The sequence below is a fragment of the Petromyzon marinus genome, unplaced genomic scaffold, assembly GCF_048934315.1.
Source record: "Petromyzon marinus isolate PM22_M1 ecotype Great Lakes invasive population unplaced genomic scaffold, UKy_Petmar_22M1.pri1.0 PM_G_Scaffold_70, whole genome shotgun sequence".
NCBI lineage: Eukaryota > Metazoa > Chordata > Hyperoartia > Petromyzontiformes > Petromyzontidae > Petromyzon > Petromyzon marinus.
This window is the reverse complement of record NW_027423025.1, coordinates 680,285-700,840: the sequence shown is the minus strand read 5'-3', so window position 1 is coordinate 700,840 and position 20,556 is coordinate 680,285. Positions and strand designations below refer to the sequence as shown.

Here is a 20,556-nt window from a genome sequence, read left to right as displayed (position 1 = left end):
TGCCGACAGTTGTGTTTGAGATAATTTAATATTTCTTTGATGTTCTTTTAGTCTTATGCTGATGTTACGTCCCGTCTGTCTAATATAGCATCTGCCACATAAACAATTAATCCGATATACACCTTCTGTTGATAATTTAGGTAATGCGTCTTTAGTGCAAGATACTAGTTTTTGAATTTTGTGTACTGTACCAAATCTTACTGTAATGTTTTGCTTTTGCAAAACACGGGCTAATTTGTCAGCTACTCCTAAGATATATGGAATTTTTTATTGTTTTAACAATCTGGTCGCTTTCAGCAGTATTGCTTTGCGATCGTGATTTGGCATTCAGTGCTGTTAATTTGAGCATTATTGTAGTCATTCTGTCGTAGTGCGTCTTTAACGTGTTTAATCTCTCTCACTAGACTCTCACCATCAGACACTGTTTTAGCCCGATGTATGAGCGTCTTGATAAGAGAGGATTTCTGAGCTGGATGATGATGATGATGCGATTCTGCATTCAGATAGGCATCAGTGTGCGTTTGCTTTCTGTAAACGCTGTGTTATTTTACCGTTTAGGCCATGTCCAAGCGTCTTACCACGAGATCAAACCGGTCCGAGATTACGCCAACCTTGCTAATCGAAGGTGCGATATCTCAACACGTGTATGTGTGTGCATACATCAAGGCCGTAGCCATGGAGAAAAAAAATAATCTAAATTTTAAAACGAATTTCCTGCTTAAAAATATTTTTTTAAAATTCACTAACACGAGTGTGGATCTAAACGCGATTCCGTAGTGTCGATTCATTCCCCGACTCGTTCCATCAGAATCGATATTCACCTTCACCGTAAAAAAATTAGATTCTCTCCAATCTAAGAACGCATTGACAAACGATTCATAGAATCGATCATCGATGCCTACCGCCCTCTTTGTTGAACAGCGGCTAAATCGTATTGAGCTATAATTAGGAATCGAATCGGCTATGATGCGATCTGCGCGGCTTAGCCAATAGGAGCGCACGTTGCTCAGAGGCACCGTCCAATCGGAGGAGGCGATGGTTTGGGGTGGCTGGGTGCCACTTGGACCAATCAGGAGGGCTTCAGGTTGTTCCTTCCACCCGCAACACGACGTGCACCTAGCCTGGCACCGGCTTCACTGCTACACGGATACATCACTACAGCAGGTGTACCTAGCCTGGCACCGGCTTCACTGCTTCACTGCTACATCACTAAAGCAGGTGCACCTAGCCTGGCACCGGCTTCACTGCTACACGGATACATCACTACAGCAGGTGCACCTAGCCTGGCACCGGCTTCACTGCTACACGTATACATCACTAGTGTATAGTAATGTGTAGTGTATAGTAATGTATAGTGTGTAGTGTATAGTAATGCGTAGTGTAGTGTGTAGTGTATAGTAATGTGTAGTGTAGTGTGTAGTGTATAGTAATGGATAGTGCATAGTAATGTATAGTGTAGTGTGTAGTGTATAGTAATGTATAGTGTAGTGTATGGTAATGTGTAGTGTATAGTAATGTATAGTGTGTAGTGTATAGTAATGTATAGTGTAGTGTATAGTGTATGGTAATGTGTAGTGTATAGTAATGTATAGTGTAGTGTGTAGTGTATAGTCATGTATAGTGTATAGTAAGGTATAGTGTAGTGTGTAGTATATGGTAATGTATAGTGTAGTGTATATTAATGTATAGTGTAGTGTATAGTGTAGTGTGTAGTGTATAGTAATGTATAGTAATGGATAGTGTATAGTAATTTATAGTGTATAGTAATGCATAGTGTAGTGTGTAGTGTATATTAATGTATAGTGTAGTGTATAGTAATGTATAGTGTAGTGTGTAGTGTATAGTAATGTATAGTGTAGTGTATAGTGTATAGTAATGTGTAGTGTATAGTAATGTATAGTGTAGTGTGTTGCGTAGTGTATAGTAATGTATAGTGTGTAGTGTATATTAATGTATAGTGTAGTGTGTAGTGTATAGTAATGTGTAGTGTATAGTAATGTATAGTAATGGATAGTGTATAGTAATGTATAGTGTGTAGTGTATATTAATGTATAGTGTAGTGTGTAGTGTACAGTAATGTGTAGTGTATAGTAATGTATAGTGTACTGTGTAGTGTATAGTAATGTATAGTGTAGTGTGTAGTGTATAGTAATGTATAGTGTAGTGTGTAGTGTATAGTAATGTGTAGTGTATAGTAATGTATAGTGTAGTGTGTAATGTATGGTAATGTGTAGTGTATAGTAATGTATAGTGTAGTGTGTAGTGTATATTAATGTATAGTGTAGTGTGTAGTGTATAGTAATGTGTAGTGTATAGTAATGTATAGTAATGGATAGTGTATAGTAATGTATAGTGTGTAGTGTATATTAATGTATAGTGTAGTGTGTAGTGTACAGTAATGTGTAGTGTATAGTAATGTATAGTGTACTGTGTAGTGTATAGTAATGTATAGTGTAGTGTGTAGTGTATAGTAATGTGTAGTGTATAGTAATGTATAGTGTAGTGTATATTAATGTATAGTGTAGTGTGTAGTGTATAGTAATGTATAGTGTAGTGTGTAGGGTATAGTAATGTATAGTGTAGTGTATAGTGTAGTGTGCCTGCCACTGTATATTTGGAGTTTGCGTGTCTCTCTCATCACCATGGTGGCTAGGAGATGTTGACTACCTCGCCTGGTCTACAGGACGTCGTGGGTTCGACCCCGACGCCTGCTGCTGCTGTATATTTGTGTCTCTCTCCCCATGGTCGGGTGGATTTTTCTAATCCACATTTAGAATCAACATCGATGACCCGTTTAGAGTATTTGACTGCCGCTATAAATGTCCACGTGATGATGATGATGACGACGCTTCGCCACTCAGTTGAGCTGTCGTCTGTGATGGTCGGGTCGCTTCTGAAAAAGTGGTACACAGCAGCTCAGTTGGCTGTACACAGGCGGCACCCTGGTACCACCCGGTGTGCCACCCGGTGTGCCACCAGTGTGCCACCAGTGTGCCACCCGGGTGCCATCAGTGTGCCACCCGGGTGCCACCAGTGTGCCACCAGTGTGCCACACTGGTACCACCCAGTGTGCCACCAGTGTGCCACCAGTGTGCCACCAGTGTACCACACTGGTACCACCCTGTGTGCCACCAGTGTGCCACCCGGGTGCTGCCCAGTGTGCCACCCGGGTGCTGCCCAGTGTGCCACCCGGGTACTGCTGCAGCACTGGACGGTGCGCTCCGCGATTGGTTTGTTATTTTCGCTGTTCAATGGTGGTGGGTTTTTTACATTTTATTTTTAACAACCTTGGACCTTATTGCTTTTTTTATATATTTGTAGTCACCAAATCATGGGGGTTTTGATAACAAAAAGGGATATGCACCGGGGGGCGTCCCATGCCTATCCCCAGAGTCACACGAGGATACGCTGCACAGCAATAACAAACAACCCCTCTAATGCCCGATGATGCTGGATGTAATTTCCAGTGAAACGTCGTATTAAAAAAAATGTGTAAATGTTGTGGATTCACTCTTCAACACACCGGTGGGCTAAAGTAGTGAGCTATATTGTCTTTTGTCAACGTGACACTTTTTTTGCTGATTGGCCGTGTCGGGTGGTGGAGGGTTATGACACCCACCCATCATCCACTCACCCACTCACCCACTTACACACCCACTCACTCACTCACCCACTCACTCAGCCACTCACCCACTCACTCACTCACCCACTCACTCAGCCACCCATCCACCCATTCACTCAGCCACCCCACCCACTCACTCACCCACCCACCCACTCACTCACTTACCCACTCACTCACTCACCCACTCACTCAACCACTCACTCACTCAACCACTCACTCACTCAACCACCCACTCACTCACTCAACCACTCACTCAACCACTCACTCAACCACCCACTCACTTACTCATTCACCCATCATCCACTCACCCACCCACCCACTCACTCACCCACTCAACTACCCACCCACTCAATCATCCACTCATCCACGCAGCCACCCACTCACTCACCCACCCACTCACCCACCCACCCATTCACTCACCCACCCACTCAGTCACTCACCCACCCACCCACTCGCCCACCCATCCACCCACTCACCCACCCACCCAGTCACTCACCCACCTAGTCACTCACCCACCCACTCAGTCACTCACTCACCCACTCACTGACACCCACTCACCCACTCACTCACCCACTCACTCAATCACTCACCCACTCAATCACCCACTCACTCATTCACCCACTCACTCACCCACTCATTCACCCACTCACTCACTCACGCTCACTCACCCACTCACTCACCCGTTCACTCACTCACCCACTCACGCTCACTCACCCACTCACTCATCCGTTCACTCACTCACCCACTCACTCACCCACTCATTCATTCACCCACTCACTCACGCTCACTCGCTCACTCACTCACGCTCACTCACTCACTCACCCACTCACTCGCCCACTCACCGACCTCCACTCAGGAGCAGGCCGCGTGTGTCGGGGTAGAGTGTGGACACTCACAACCTCTCCCAAGGCACCTGGCCCGTGTGGAGAAGTAGGCTAAGTTTACCCACTAAGAGGGCCTCTCTTAAGAGTTCCTTCTGCTTGAGCAAATAACGTGGTGATGCTGCGCTGTCAGTGGTGCACAAATAGCAAAACGACTCACCACCGCACGAGTCAATAATAGTGATTTCTCATGGTAAAAACAATGCACGTGACAGGTGGTTACGCCAATGGTCTCTCTTCATAGCACTTCGTTGTGATTGAAGCTTCCGGTCAAAGTCTCCTCCGCCAGCCATGAGTGGTCTGAGCAAGCAATTGCAGGGGCTGCGCCTCTACACACACACACAGATCCCCCGTGTAGCCCTGACAGACTACCGGGGGTATTGTTAGCGAGCGCCTATTAAGGCCGACACGGCACACCGTGGCCAACGCCACGCGCCCGTCCGCCTTTGTCTCCCCAATCGCGACGTTTACTACGCACAGGCACCCAGGGTGCTCATTTGAGGCCGAGTCGACCTAGGGGAGTCCCAGGACCGGTTCAGAATAATCGTCACTGACGGTGTTGTCCGTGAGCGGGAATCGAACTCGGGTGGACCGGGGTCGTGGGGTGACTCGCTGACCACCGCTCCTCCCCCCCACCCACCCACTCACGCGCACGCGCGCGCATTCTGCACGAGGCGGCCACTGATTGGTCCCCCCAAGAGGGGGCCGTCCTCAAGGCCACTCCCCCACCCCCCCACGTGGTCCTGTAGACCACGTGACACGCCTTGAGGGCCTTCACTCCGTCAGTAGCACTCGGCAACGCTGGTAAGCGCCGCAACACTTTTATACATTTATTATTAACTTATATTTATTATTAACTTTTATTTATTAACTTATATTTATCATTAACTTATATTTATTAACTTATATACATTTATTATTAACTTGTATACATTTAAAATGAACTCTACATCACTGACATCGATTAAACAACACTCGGTGATTGGTGACTGCGGCTGCCTTAGAGAGCCCGAGGTGTTATCGTCGATTGTTTAATGATATAAACAAAAACTTTGTAATAATTAAGGTCTAAAATGTTAAAAGTTACAAGTGTAGGGGACTGTGTCCAATGAACGTCTTGCGAGCTTTTAGACGTTAACTTTGCCGTTGGGGGTTTTCCCGCCTTTTTTTGCGCGGGAAAATCAAATGGGCGTAACAAGATGTGGTTATTAACAATAATTATTACAGTACTACTAATACTGTATTCATCGCTTCTTTTATCGATCCAAATCGGAATGACATCGACGCGACCGAGTTGGAAGGTGGCTTTAGAGCGTTTTGGTGAGAAAAGTGCGATGTTGTTATGTAATAGTCGATAACGCCTTGTTAATAATAACAACAACAACAACGTACAGTGGTACCTCGGTACGCGTCGTTAAATCGTTCCAGAAGGTAGGAGGACTTATACCCAAAATGACGAACACCAAACGCAATTTTTCCCCATAAGAAATAAAGTGAAAGGAAATAATCCGTTCCAGAGTGTAAGAAATTATATTTTATATGGCATATTATACATTAGTGGAGTTGTATAATATAATGTAGACTCTACTTTTGATTTAAAGCTTTCGTGACTGCAGTAATTCATATTCTTAGCTCTTTCGGTAAAGTCACGTTGAAGGGAAACAATATATATAAAACAATATAGTTTTATATATTTTATTGTTTCCCTTCAACGTGACTTTACCGAAAGAGCTAAGAATATAGACTCTACTTATTACTAAAATGCATACATACATTAAAATAAATGCATAAATTGAAATAAAATTTAACGTCACTTTACCTCGCTGAGAGGAGTTGATAGCCTACGAGGATGGTGGTGAGGGGGAGGAGCAGGAGGAGATGTTATTCTTTGGAAGGAGATTCCCCTTCCATTAAAACTTCAGCAAGCTGAAATTCTGAGGGTTTTTTTCTCTTTTCTGTCTTTTTTCTTGACTTGGACCTGGTTGAAGCTCACCAGGTTTGAGTTGTACTAAAAACCTGTCCATTGACGTTTGTTTTTGCCTTCTTCTAAGAACGTTCCTGAAGTGTGACATTGTCTGGTCATTCCACACAATACTCTTACGGCCTTGTTAGAGCTTTATTGGGGTGGTATTTTTCTTGCAAAACTTTGGACTGCCATGCATTTTGCACACATTTGTTTAATAAGTGAAGTAGGGGCTTCCTCTATCTCCTCCTCGCCTGAAGAGAGTGCATCCATCTTCACCTGGTGTTCCTCCCTCTCAAGCTGCCGCAGCTCCTCAGTGGGTACAGCTCTTCCTTGTGCCCCTCCACTAACTCCTCCACATCATCATCACCATTCACCTCCAGGCCCATGGACCTGCCCAGAGAGACAATATCCTCCACAATAGGCACAGCCTCAAAGCCCTCAAAGTCCCTTTCAGTTACGGCTTCTGGCCACAAATTCCTCCAGGCAGAGTTTTTTTACTTGCTTCCTGCCAGGTTTTTGTATATAAGAGTTATATATATTCTTAGCTCTTTCAGTAAAGTCACGTTGAAGGGAAACAATAAAATATATATAAAACAATAAAATTCTCACGACGTTTCGACCATAACACAAACGGTCGTTATCAGGTGCGTCGGTTTGCATTAATGTATTTATTTTTAACGGTGTATTTATTTATATAAAACGTCAGCGCCACGCGCAGCGATTTGGCAGTTTATTTAGTGGAGCCACAGCTTGGCTCTGTTCTGAAAAGAGGAGGGGGGAGACGAAAAATTAATGTATGCTGTCTGAAAACCACTGTAAGCGTGAACAATCAATTAAGACCTGAAATGGCTTAGCAATCATTGGAAAGATTTGATTAACTATTTCAGGTCTTAATTGATTGTTCACGCTTACAGTGGCTTTCAGACAGCATACATTAATTTTTCGTTTCCCCCCTCCTCTTTTCAGAACATAGATGGACTAGTCCTTCTAAATAAACTGCCAAATCACTGCGCGTGGCGCTGACGGTTTTTTATAAGTAAATAAATACACCGTTTAAAATAAATAAATTAATGCAAACCGACGCACCTGATGACGACCGTTTGTATTATGGTCGAAACGTCGTGAGAATTTTTATTGTTTTATATATTTTTTATTATTTTATTGTTTCCCTTCAACGTGACTTTACCGAAAGAGCTAAGAATATGAATTACTGCAGTCACGAAAGCTTTAAATAAAAATTCCCCCTTACCTCTCCACGCAACGCCTCTCACCACCCCCCTCAAACCCCCCCAACCAACCCCTCCCCTCACCACCCCCCTAAAACCCCCCCAACCAACCCCTCCCCTCACCAAACCCCTCACCAAACCCCTCCCCTCACCAAACCCCCCTAACCAACCCCTCCCCTCACCAAACCCCTCCCCTCACCAAACCCCTCCCCTCACCAAACCCCTCCCCTCACCAAACCCCTCAAACCCCCATAACCAACCCCTCCCCTCACCAAACCCCTCCCCTCACCAAACCCCTCCCTCACCAAACCCCTCCCCTCACCAAACCCCCCTAACCAACCCCTCCCCTCACCAAACCCCTCCCTCACCAAAACCCTCCCCTCACCAAACCCCTCACCAAACCCCTCCCTCACCAAACCCCTCACCAAACCCCTCACCTAAGCCGCGCCCCTTCTTCCCGTCGTGCCCTTTTCCGGTGGGTAGGCCACGTGACGCCGTTTTGAACTGTTCAGTTTATTAACTGGGAGACGACTAACGGGCCAGCGGAGCCGGGCGAGCGAGGGGAGTGAGAAGAAGAGGAAGAAGAGGAGGAGGAAGGAGAGGAGGAGAGAGGAGGAGGAAGGAGAGGAGAGTGGCGGCGGCGATGTCGGCGCGGCGCTGCGAGGTGACGGTGCGCGGCGCCGTGAGCCAGCGGAGCCTTGGCGCCCTGGTCTGGGAGATCTTCGCTCACGCCCTGTACCAGCGCGGCCAGCTGCCGCTTCCCTACCCGCAGCTGCTGCACTTCCACAGCCACCTGGTGAGGGGAGTGGTGAGGTGGGGGTGGAGTGTTCAGGGGTGGAGTGTTCAGGGGCGGAGTGTGCAGGGTGGAGTGTGCAGGGTGGAGTGTTCAGGGGTGGAGTGTTCAGGGGTGGAGTGTTCAGGGGTGGAGTGTGCAGGGTGGAGTGTTCAGGGGTGGAGTCTGCAGGGGTGGAGTGTTCAGGGGTGGAGTGTTCAGGGGTGGAGTCTGCAGGGGTGGAGTCTGCAGGTGGAGTGTGCAGGGTGGAGTGTTCAGGGGTGGAGTGTGCAGGGGTGGGGTGTTCAGGGGTGGAGTGTTCAGGGGTGGAGTGTTCAGGGGTGGAGTGTGCAGGGTGGAGTGTTCAGGGGTGGAGTCTGCAGGGTGGAGTGTTCAGGGGTGGAGTCTGCAGGGTGGAGTGTTCAGGGGTGGAGTCTGCAGGGGTGGAGTCTGCAGGGGTGGAGTGTTCAGGGGTGGAGTGTGCAGGGTGGAGTGTTCAGGGGTGGAGTCTGCAGGGTGGAGTGTTCAGGGGTGGAGTCTGCAGGGGTGGCGTGTTCAGAGGTGGAGTGTTCAGGGGTGGAGTGTGCAGGGGTGGAGTGTGCAGGGGTGGAGTGTTCAGGGGTGGAGTCTGCAGGGGTGGAGTGTGCTGGGTGGAGTGTTCAGGGGTGGAGAGTGCAGGGGTGGAGTGTTCAGGGGTGGAGTGTGCAGGTTGGAGTGTTCAGGGGTGGAGTGTGCAGGGTGGAGTGTTCAGGGGTGGAGTCTGCAGGGTTGGCGTGTTCAGGGGTGGAGTGTGCAGGGTGGAGTGTTCAGGGGTGGAGTCTGCAGGGGTGGAGTCTGCAGGGGTGGAGTGTTCAGGGGTGGAGTGTTCAGGGGTGGAGTGTGCAGGGTGGAGTGTTCAGGGGTGGAGTCTGCAGGGTGGAGTGTTCAGGGGTGGAGTCTGCAGGGGTGGCGTGTTCAGAGGTGGAGTGTTCAGGGGTGGAGTGTGCAGGGGTGGAGTGTGCAGGGGTGGAGTGTTCAGGGGTGGAGTCTGCAGGGGTGGAGTGTGCTGGGTGGAGTGTTCAGGGGTGGAGAGTGCAGGGGTGGAGTGTTCAGGGGTGGAGTGTGCAGGTTGGAGTGTTCAGGGGTGGAGTGTGCAGGGTGGAGTGTTCAGGGGTGGAGTCTGCAGGGTTGGCGTGTTCAGGGGTGGAGTGTTCAGGGGTGGAGTGTTCAGGGGTGGAGTGTTCAGGGTTGGAGTGTTCAGGGGTGGAGTGTGCAGGGGTGGAGTGTGCAGGGGTGGCGTGTTCAGGGGTGGAGTGTGCAGGGGTGGAGTGTTCAGGGGTGGAGTGTGCAGGGGTGGAGTGTTCAGGGGTGGAGTGTGCAGGGGTGGCATGTTCAGGGGTGGAGTGTGCAGTGGTGGAGTGTTCAGGGGTGGAGTGTGCAGGGGTGGCGTGTTCAGGGGCGGAGTGTGCAGGGGTGGAGTGTGCAGGGGTGGAGTGTGCAGGGGTGTAGGCTTTGAGGGTTCAGCAATTTGGGTTTCGGTGTGTGGGCGCAAGGTCACCGATTGGTTTAGACCTGACCCCGGGTCGTGTGTGGAGGCGGAGCGGCTGTGGACGCGAAGGGTGGACACGAGCGGGCGACATTCGACATGAAATTAAGGTTTTAATAATTTCGGTGATGTTCAAACAGTAATAGAAATCTCCATATATATAAAAGGCAAAGTTGTGATTGTGTGTCTGTTCGAAATGTTTAGCGTACTTCCCGACATGCAACAAACTGGAAATTTGCCATGTGGGTACTTTCCAGACTGTACACTATGCAAAAATTATAAAAATACACTTTCTTATTTTTGGGAGGGGGGTTGGGGAGCTCAATGCATTTATTTTTTGCACGGCAAGTGAGCTGTGATTTCAGTTCTGTCACGTGACCCGCGCATGTGGAAGCGTAACGCATTGTAGTGTAGTGGTTAGCGCGCCGCGCTACAAACCCGGCGACCCGAGTTCGATTCCCGCTCACGGCCACCACGATTATTTGAACCGGTCCTGGGCCTCCCCTAGGTCGACTCAAACGAGTAACTGGTGTGGTGTGTGAACATCGCCACTGGGGAGACAAAGACGGCCGGGCGTCCCGGGCGAAGCCAGGTAGTCAAGCTAGTGAGATTATAAAAAGTAAAGATACATTTTATCATTATGGCCGGTGTCCTTCACGTGTTAGATGACGCTGTACCCATGGAGTACAGTCGCTGAACTACAGCATCTCTTAAGGACTCGTAAATGGGGCGATGGTGGCGAGGTGGCAGTTAAATGTTGGATGTGGTGATAGTCGATGTTGCTGCTGATGTTAAATGTGATGGTGGAGGTGAATGTGATGATGGATAATATGTGCCGGATATAGTGGTGGTGATAGTATGGTGTGACAGGTGACTGTTGCGATGTTTGTGGTAGAGGCCGACCGAAAACGAAACCAGACCGAAAGTAAAAAATTTACTTTCGGCCGAAACCAAAACTATGCCGAAAGAGGCCATTTGCCAACTTTCGGCGCCCAAACCGAATTTCGGTCGGCCTCTAGTTTGTGGTGACGGTGATGGTAGAGGTGGATATATTGACGTGGGACACAACGTAATAATGCTGGACGTGATGTTTATAATATCTGCAATTGCATCTCAGGGCAGCAGTTCTGTTGGTGGCTGAAGACCGTGGCTTTCGTCCTGGTGTGAACGCCTCCCTCCCCTCTTCCCTGCAGGCAGAGGTGCCCCCCAGGTTAAGGCAAGAAGCACGCATGCTGACGGCCCTGCACGAGCTGAGCGGCCACCTGGAGACGCTCTTCTCCCTGTCGCACGTGCCCCGGGTCCTCATCCTGCTAGGGCCGAGCCCCATGTCGCCGCTTGAGCTCTACGAGCTGGACTTCCACGAGCTGGCGCTGGGAGGCAGCGGTGATTCACTGTGCCACGCTCGCTACAGCCGCCACGTGTTTCACTCACTCTTCGTGCAGAATGTGTTTGGCGAGCCGCGCGCTCTGCCTGTCACCTCGGCCACACTGCTGCTGTGGGCGCACAGGGACTGCGGCGTCGACTGGTTCAAGCCCAAGCTCAACTACAAGCCGCCCAACCGCGGGAGGAGGGTCGTCGTCGCGTTTAGCAACAGCCTGGAGGAGCCGCTGGGCACGGCCCTCGACCAGCCATGCGAGGACGACTGCGTGTGGTTCCAGGCCCCTGTGGCCATCAAGGGCGTCCTGGACAGTGGGTCAGGCCAGGGTTAGAGGGGCTGATGGATGGGACCAGCTAGGCCAAAATTCTAGGGATGCTGCAAATTTTAATATTACTTATTTCAATATTATATCTGAATCTCCTTCCTTATGGTCAATCAAGGCCAACTATTAAAAATTCTGCCGTAAACGTATTCATCCATTAAATTGCCTAGTCTCACGTTTATATTTGGGGCAGTGCGAATTCACGCGCTACGTGGTTTTAATTTCGGAGCCGCAGTTGCACACAGGAGAGTCTCTGATTCGCAACTTGTGCAACTCGCGTGCTTCGTGTGGGTCCGGGTATGTGCTGCCCCGTTGTTCCCATGGCAGTTGGAAGCCAGGGAAGTCGAGCTGGAATATAGTGCTTGCAAGGGTGTCCAGGGTATGGGGACACTTTAGTACATTGTACGATTCAAGGTCTGCAATAACACAATTTTTTTTGTTCCTGGGTAGTGAGTGTTATTTCCTAATTGCTTATGCCCAAAAAGTACAGAAAATGGCTCTTATTCCCCACAAACTTTGCTTTTGTGACCAGGAGAATGATATTTAGAAATTATCCTATTTTCCAGAACATTCCAGATAGATTCAGTGCTGAGTAAACTTGTAGTAACTTCTAGAACATTCTGGAACTTTCCAGTAATATAAATAGTAGTATAAATACAGGGGCCTTAAGCCCACCAGTTCAGTTTAGTTCCAGCTGCCTAAGTGGATACATATCTGCATTTTTCTGAGATGGCATCAAGAGGCTGCAAGCATCCGGCAGACGCATTTTGCCATATCTGCGGCCAATTTATCAAGACAAGAGCGAAAAAGTACTCTGTGGAAGCATTACATATACATACACAGATACTCAGCTATTGTGAAAGCCTGGTGGGCCGTTTGCCCATTTCTCCACTAACAAAATTATAAGAGGCTTGCAGAAGTCTAAAGAGTTAAGAAATTGGGGAGTAAATATTTGATATAAAAGGTTCCCGAAAATTGTCGACCCCCCCCCTCAAAAGCAAAGTATGTGCTTTGGTAACAAAGTTTGTGTGGAATAATAGCCATTTTCTCTACTTTATAGGCATAAGCAATTACGAAATAACACTATCCATTTCCAAAATAACATCACATTGTGATAATCTATACTGATTATGGTTTTTAAAATGTTATTTCCTGATTATTTTGTGAGATAAACTTTGTCATAAAAGTTGTCAATTTGTAGCCGTTACCCACAACATTGGTGCTTTGCAAAATGTCATGCAGAGTAATTGAACAGTGCTGGTTTTCATGATAATGTTAATAGTTCATTTATTTAATAGTTTTTGTTTTCATTTTACCGAAAGCATATACATGGTGAATGTTATATGTTGAAAAGTTTTAATGTTTGCAAGACTCATAGGCTAATGCTGGATGAACTGCAGTGGAAAGAGTTTACCGGTCTTTATTGGCACTGGAAGCCATCAAGGGTATAAAGACTGTCAAGGCAGCAGGCATTCGGACATCTGCACTGAACAGTTAAAGAATGTTGCACTAAAAACAAGGGATTGGCTCTTGAGAATGTTAAATTTCTGTGCTCATACCCAAGACACGGAAGACTTGTCACGTTTCCAAAGCCAGGAAAAGACCCATCTGACCCTAAGAGCGTCTGACCAATGGCCTTGTTCTGCTACCTCTTCAAACTTTTTGAGAGACTTATCTTGAAGCAGCAATCACCTATACTGGAGGAACAACTCTTTCCAGAACAATCTGATTTCCAGCCGCGCAAGTCCTGCACTGGCCAAGTGCTAAACCTCACCCAGTACATAAGAGACGGTTTCAAGAACAACCAAATTACTGGTGTCGCCTTGGTCAACCTATCAGCAGCATATGCCACTTGTTAACCAGATAATTCTCCTTTCAAAGATCTACAGCCTGACAAAGTACCACCACCGAGTCGGAATAATTCTGTCACTGATTGAATTATTGGAGCAAAATGCAGTGGAATGGACTACCACAAGGAAGTGTTCTGATACCCCTCAAGATCTACACAAAGATCACACTTTCTACCCACATACAGCTTCATCTATGCCGATAACCTGATAATTGCAACGCAAGCAGGAGACTTCGCCAAAATTGAGCACACCCTGACACCAACCAGCTCCGGCAAAACCCAAGCAAGACAGGTCGGTCATAACGGTGATGTAAAAAAAACGTGAAAGGTCACCGAGAATGACATTCCCCTGACTCGCAGCACCAACTTCATCTACCTTGGAGTGACCCTGGACCGCACACACTCCTTCAAGACCCACGTGTTGTACATGATAGTATACCGTGTGAGGCTATGCAAGGGATAGGTGCCAAATTTGTGGAAGGTGAATAAATGTTTTGACACTGAATCATCTAGAATCCCCCTACAAATCAAACGCATTGTTGAGGAAATGCTGTTAGCAAGCACCTATTACGGGGTTCGCGGCGAAACCAGGGGGTGGTGGAGCCAGCACCATGCTCGGCCACCTTTGTCTCCCCAGTGCTGATGTGTTCGCATCGTGCGGGGTGCTCATTAACTTTTGCAGTGAATGAGTATTTTACTGAATACTTTCAAGTAAGCTCTTATACAGTACGAATTGGAAACGGCAATAACGAATCTCGACGTTTCAGCTACTTTGCCTGCAAGAAATTACGAGAGAACATAAAACATGCAAAATCAACGTATGTTAAATCCACAGACCATGCTCAATCCCTGGTGTGTGTTAAATCCACAGACCATGCCCAACCCATAGCGTGTGTTAAATCCACAGACCATGCCCAACCCATAGCGTGTGTTAAATCCACAGACCATACTCAATCCCTGGTGTGTGTTAAATCCACAGACCTGTGTTAAATCCACAGACCATGCCCAACCCATAGCATGTGTTAAATTCACAGACCATGCCCAACCCATAGCGTGTGTTAAATCCACAGACCATGCCCAACCCATAGCGTGTGTTAAATCCACAGACCATACTCAATCCCTGGTGTGTGTTAAATTTTAGTATTTGGGTGCTACAAATTTCCACATACACCGCTTCGTTGAGCTATCAGTTATGTCCAGATGGCTTTTGAAAAAGAGCTATATAACTCAGCAGGCCTTACCTGGTAGAATAAAACATAGTTTTAAATCGTGTTTTTACAGTCGCTGCTAAACCCAAAGCATATTACATCTACAGACCATACCCACCCTACAGCCTGTGTTCAATCCACAGACCATGCACAACCCTTAGCGTGTGTTAAATCCACAGACCATGCCCAACCCATAGCGTGTGTTAAATCCACAGACCATGTCCAATCCATTGCGTGTGTTAAAACCACAGACCTGTGTTCAATCCACCGACCATGATCAACCCATAGCGTGTGTTAAATCCACAGACCATGTCCAATCCATAGCGTGTGTTAAATCTACAGACCTGTGTTCAATCCACAGACCATGCCCAACCCATAGCGTGTGTTAAATCCACAGACCATGTCCAATCCATAGCGTGTGTTAAATCTACAGACCTGTGTTAAATCCACAGACCATACCCAACCCATAGCATGTGTTAAATCCACAGACCATACCCAAACCATAGCGTTTGTTAAATCCACAGACCATGCCCAACCCATAGCGTGTGTTAAATCCACAGACCATACCCAAACCATAGCGTTTGTTAAATCCACAGACCATGCCCAACCCATAGCGTGTGTTAAATCCACAGACCATGTCCAATCCATAGCGTGTGTTAAAATCCACCGACCTGTGTTCAATCCGCCGACCATGCCCAACCCATAGCGTGTGTTAAATCCACAGACCATATCCAACCCATAGCGTGTGTTAAATCCACAGACCATACCCAACCCACAGCGTGTGTTAAATCCACAGACCATACCCAACCCATAGCGTGTGTAAAAATCCACAGACCATACCCAACCCATAGCGTGTGTTAAATCTACAGACCTGTGTTAAATCCACAGACCATACCCAACCCATAGCATGTGTTAAATCCACAGACCATACCCAAACCATAGCGTTTGTTAAATCCACAGACCATGCCCAACCCATAGCGTGTGTTAAATCCACAGACCATGTCCAATCCATAGCGTGTGTTAAATCCACCGACCTGTGTTCAATCCGCCGACCATGCCCAACCCATAGCGTGTGTTAAATCCACAGACCATATCCAACCCATAGCGTGTGTTAAATCCACAGACCATACCCAACCCACAGCGTGTGTTAAATCCACAGACCATACCCAACCCATAGCGTGTGTAAAAATCCACAGACCATACCCAACCCATAGCGTGTGTTAAATCCACAGACCATGCCCAACCCATAACGTGTGTTAAATTCACAGACCATGCCCAGCCCATAGTGTGTGTGAAATCCACAGACCATGCCCAACCCATAGCGTGTGTTAAATCCACAGACCATACTCAATCCCTGGTGTGTGTTAAATTTTAGTATTTGGGTGCTATAAATTTCCACATACACCGCTTCGTTGAGCTATCAGTTATGTCCAGATGGCTTTTGAAAAAGAGCTATATAACTCAGCAGGCCTTACCTGGTAGAATAAAACAGTTTTAAATCGTGTTTTTACAGTCGCTGCTAAACCCAAAGCATATTACATCTACAGACCATACCCACCCTACAGCCTGTGTTCAAACCACAGACCATGCTCAACCCATGAAGTGTGTTCAATCCACAGACCATGGTTAACCCATGCAGTGTGTTCAATCCACAGACCATGCACAACCCTTAGCGTGTGTTAAATCCACAGACCATGCCCAACCCATAGCGTGTGTTAAATCCACAGACCATGTCCAATCCATTGTGTGTGTTAAATCCACAGACCTGTGTTCAATCCACCGACCATGATCAACCCATAGCGTGTGTTAAATCCACAGACCATGTCCAATCCATAGCGTGTGTTAAATCTACAGACCTGTGTTCAATCCACGGACCATGCCCAACCCATAGCGTGTGTTAAATCCACGGACCATGTCCAATCCATAGCATGTGTTAAATCTACAGACCTGTGTTAAATCCACAGACCATACCCAAACCATAGCGTGTGTTAAATTTATAGACCATGTCCAATCCATAGCGTGTTAAATCTACAGACCTGTGTTCAATCCACAGACCATGCCCAACCCATAGCATGTGTTAAATCCACAGACCATACCCAAACCATAGCGTTTGTTAAATCCACAGACCATGCCCAACCCATAGCGTGTGTTAAATCCACAGACCATACCCAAACCATAGCGTTTGTTAAATGCACAGACCATGCCCAACCCATAGCGTGTGTTAAATCAACAGACCATACCCAAACCATAGCGTGTGTTAAATCCACAGACCATGCCCAACCCATAGCGTGTGTTAAATCCACAGACCATACCCAACCCATAACGTGTGTTAAATCCACAGACCATACCCAACCCACAGCGTGTGTTAAATCCACAGACCATACCCAACCCATAGCGTGTGTAAAAATCCACAGACCATACCCAACCCATAGCGTGTGTTAAATCCACAGACCATGCCCAACCCATAACGTGTGTTAAATTCACAGACCATGCCCAACCCATAGCGTGTGTGAAATCCACCGACCATGCCCAACCCATAGCGTGTGTTAAATCTACAGACCATACTCAATCCCTGGTGTGTGTTAAATTTTAGTATTTGGGTGCTATAAATTTCCACATACACCGCTTCGTTGAGCTATCAGTTATGTCCAGATAGCTTTTGAAAAAGAGCTATATAACTCAGCAGGCCTTACCTGGTAGAATAAAACATAGTTTTAAATCGTGTTTTTACAGTCGCTGCTAAACCCAAACATATTACATCTACAGACCATACCCACCCTACAGCCTGTGTTCAAACCACAGACCATGCTCAACCCATGAAGTGTGTTCAATCCACAGACCATGGTTAACCCATGCAGTGTGTTCAATCCACAGACCATGCACAACCCTTAGCGTGTGTTAAATCCACAGACCATGCCCAACCCATAGCGTGTGTTAAATCCACAGACCATACCCAAACCATAGCGTGTGTTAAATCCACAGACCATGCCCAACCCATAGCGTGTGTTAAATCCACAGACCATACCCAACCCATAGCGTGTGTTAAATCTACAGACCTGTGTTCAATCCACAGACCATGCCCAACCCATAGCGTGTGTTAAATCCACAGACCATGTCCAATCCATAACGTGTGTTAAATCTACAGACCTGTGTTAAATTCACAGACCATACCCAACCCATAGCATGTGTTAAATCCACAGACCATACCCAAACCATAGCGTTTGTTAAATCCACAGACCATGCCCAACCCATAGCGTGTGTTAAATCCACAGACCATACCCAAACCATAGCGTTTGTTAAATCCACAGACCATGCCCAACCCATAGCGTGTGTTAAATCCACAGACCATGTCCAATCCATAGCGTGTGTTAAAATCCACCGACCTGTGTTCAATCCGCCGACCATGCCCAACCCATAGCGTGTGTTAAATCCACAGACCATATCCAACCCATAGCGTGTGTTAAATCCACAGACCATACCAAACCCACAGCGTGTGTTAAATCCACAGACCATACCCAACCCATAGCGTGTGTAAAAATCCACAGACCATACCCAACCCATAGCGTGTGTTAAATCTACAGACCTGTGTTAAATCCACAGACCATACCCAACCCATAGCATGTGTTAAATCCACAGACCATACCCAAACCATAGCGTTTGTTAAATCCACCGACCTGTGTTCAATCCGCCGACCATGCCCAACCCATAGCGTCTGTTAAATCCAGAGACCATATCCAACCCATAGCGTGTGTTAAAATCCACCGACCTGTGTTCAATCCGCCGACCATGCCCAACCCATAGCGTGTGTTAAATCCACAGACCATATCCAACCCATAGCGTGTGTTAAATCCACAGACCATACCCAACCCACAGCGTGTGTTAAATCCACAGACCATACCCAACCCATAGCGTGTGTAAAAATCCACAGACCATACCCAACCCATAGCGTGTGTTAAATCTACAGACCTGTGTTAAATCCACAGACCATGCCCAACCCATAGCGTGTGTTAAATCCACAGACCATGTCCAATCCATAGCGTGTGTTAAATCCACCGACCTGTGTTCAATCCGCCGACCATGCCCAACCCATAGCGTGTGTTAAATCCACAGACCATATCCAACCCATAGCGTGTGTTAAATCCACAGACCATACCCAACCCACAGCGTGTGTTAAATCCACAGACCATACCCAACCCATAGCGTGTGTTAAATCCACAGACCATACCCAACCCATAGCGTGTGTAAAAATCCACAGACCATACCCAACCCATAGCGTGTGTTAAATCCACAGACCATGCCCAACCCATAACGTGTGTTAAATTCACAGACCATGCCCAACCCATAGTGTGTGTGAAATCCACAGACCATGCCCAACCCATAGCGTGTGTTAAATCCACAGACCATACTCAATCCCTGGTGTGTGTTAAATTTTAGTATTTGGGTGCTATAAATTTCCACATACACCGCTTCGTTGAGCTATCAGTTATGTCCAGATGGCTTTTGAAAAAGAGCTATATAACTCAGCAGGCCTTACCTGGTAGAATAAAACAGTTTTAAATCGTGTTTTTACAGTCGCTGCTAAACCCAAAGCATATTACATCTACAGACCATACCCACCCTACAGCCTGTGTTCAAACCACAGACCATGCTCAACCCATGAAGTGTGTTCAATCCACAGACCATGGTTAACCCATGCAGTGTGTTCAATCCACAGACCATGCACAACCCTTAGCGTGTGTTAAATCCACAGACCATGCCCAACCCATAGCGTGTGTTAAATCCACAGACCATGTCCAATCCATTGTGTGTGTTAAATCCACAGACCTGTGTTCAATCCACCGACCATGATCAACCCATAGCGTGTGTTAAATCCACAGACCATGTCCAATCCATAGCGTGTGTTAAATCTACAGACCTGTGTTAAATCCACAGACCATACCCAAACCATAGCGTGTGTTAAATTTATAGACCATGTCCAATCCATAGCGTGTTAAATCTACAGACCTGTGTTCAATCCACAGACCATGCCCAACCCATAGCATGTGTTAAATCCACAGACCATACCCAAACCATAGCGTTTGTTAAATCCACAGACCATGCCCAACCCATAGCGTGTGTTAAATCCACAGACCATACCCAAACCATAGCGTTTGTTAAATGCACAGACCATGCCCAACCCATAGCGTGTGTTAAATCAACAGACCATACCCAAACCATAGCGTGTGTTAAATCCACAGACCATGCCCAACCCATAGCGTGTGTTAAATCCACAGACCATACCCAACCCATAGCGTGTGTTAAATCCACAGACCATACCCAACCCACAGCGTGTGTTAAATCCACAGACCATACCCAACCCATAGCGTGTGTAAAAATCCACAGACCATACCCAACCCATAGCGTGTGTTAAATCCACAGACCATGCCCAACCCATAACGTGTGTTAAATTCACAGACCATGCCCAACCCATAGCGTGTGTGAAATCCACCGACCATGCCCAACCCATAGCGTGTGTTAAATCTACAGACCATACTCAATCCCTGGTGTGTGTTAAATTTTAGTATTTGGGTGCTATAAATTTCCACATACACCGCTTCGTTGAGCTATCAGTTATGTCCAGATAGCTTTTGAAAAAGAGCTATATAACTCAGCAGGCCTTACCTGGTAGAATAAAACATAGTTTTAAATCGTGTTTTTACAGTCGCTGCTAAACCCAAACATATTACATCTACAGACCATACCCACCCTACAGCCTGTGTTCAAACCACAGACCATGCTCAACCCATAAAGTGTGTTCAATCCACAGA

General features: G+C 47.0%; 1 protein-coding gene across 5 annotated transcripts; it reads left to right on the top strand.

Moving 5' to 3' along the window:
• Positions 1 to 1,102: 1,102 nt before the first annotated feature.
• LOC142920262 (MAD2L1-binding protein-like) lies at positions 1,103 to 14,046 on the top strand. 5 transcript variants are annotated; one of them, XM_076062773.1, is made up of 4 exons: positions 5,267 to 5,307; positions 6,689 to 6,782; positions 8,179 to 8,491; positions 11,186 to 14,046. In XM_076062773.1, the coding sequence occupies exons 3-4, from the start codon at positions 8,339 to 8,341 to the stop codon at positions 11,699 to 11,701; spliced, it is 669 nt and encodes a 222-aa protein (XP_075918888.1). In that variant the 5' UTR covers positions 5,267 to 5,307; positions 6,689 to 6,782; positions 8,179 to 8,338; the 3' UTR covers positions 11,702 to 14,046. The 5 variants fall into 5 exon arrangements, with proteins under 5 accessions (XP_075918891.1, XP_075918887.1, XP_075918888.1 ...); XM_076062775.1 differs by having other exon boundaries at positions 6,689 to 6,786; XM_076062774.1 differs by having other exon boundaries at positions 5,271 to 5,307; positions 6,694 to 6,782.
• Positions 14,047 to 20,556: the final 6,510 nt, after the last annotated feature.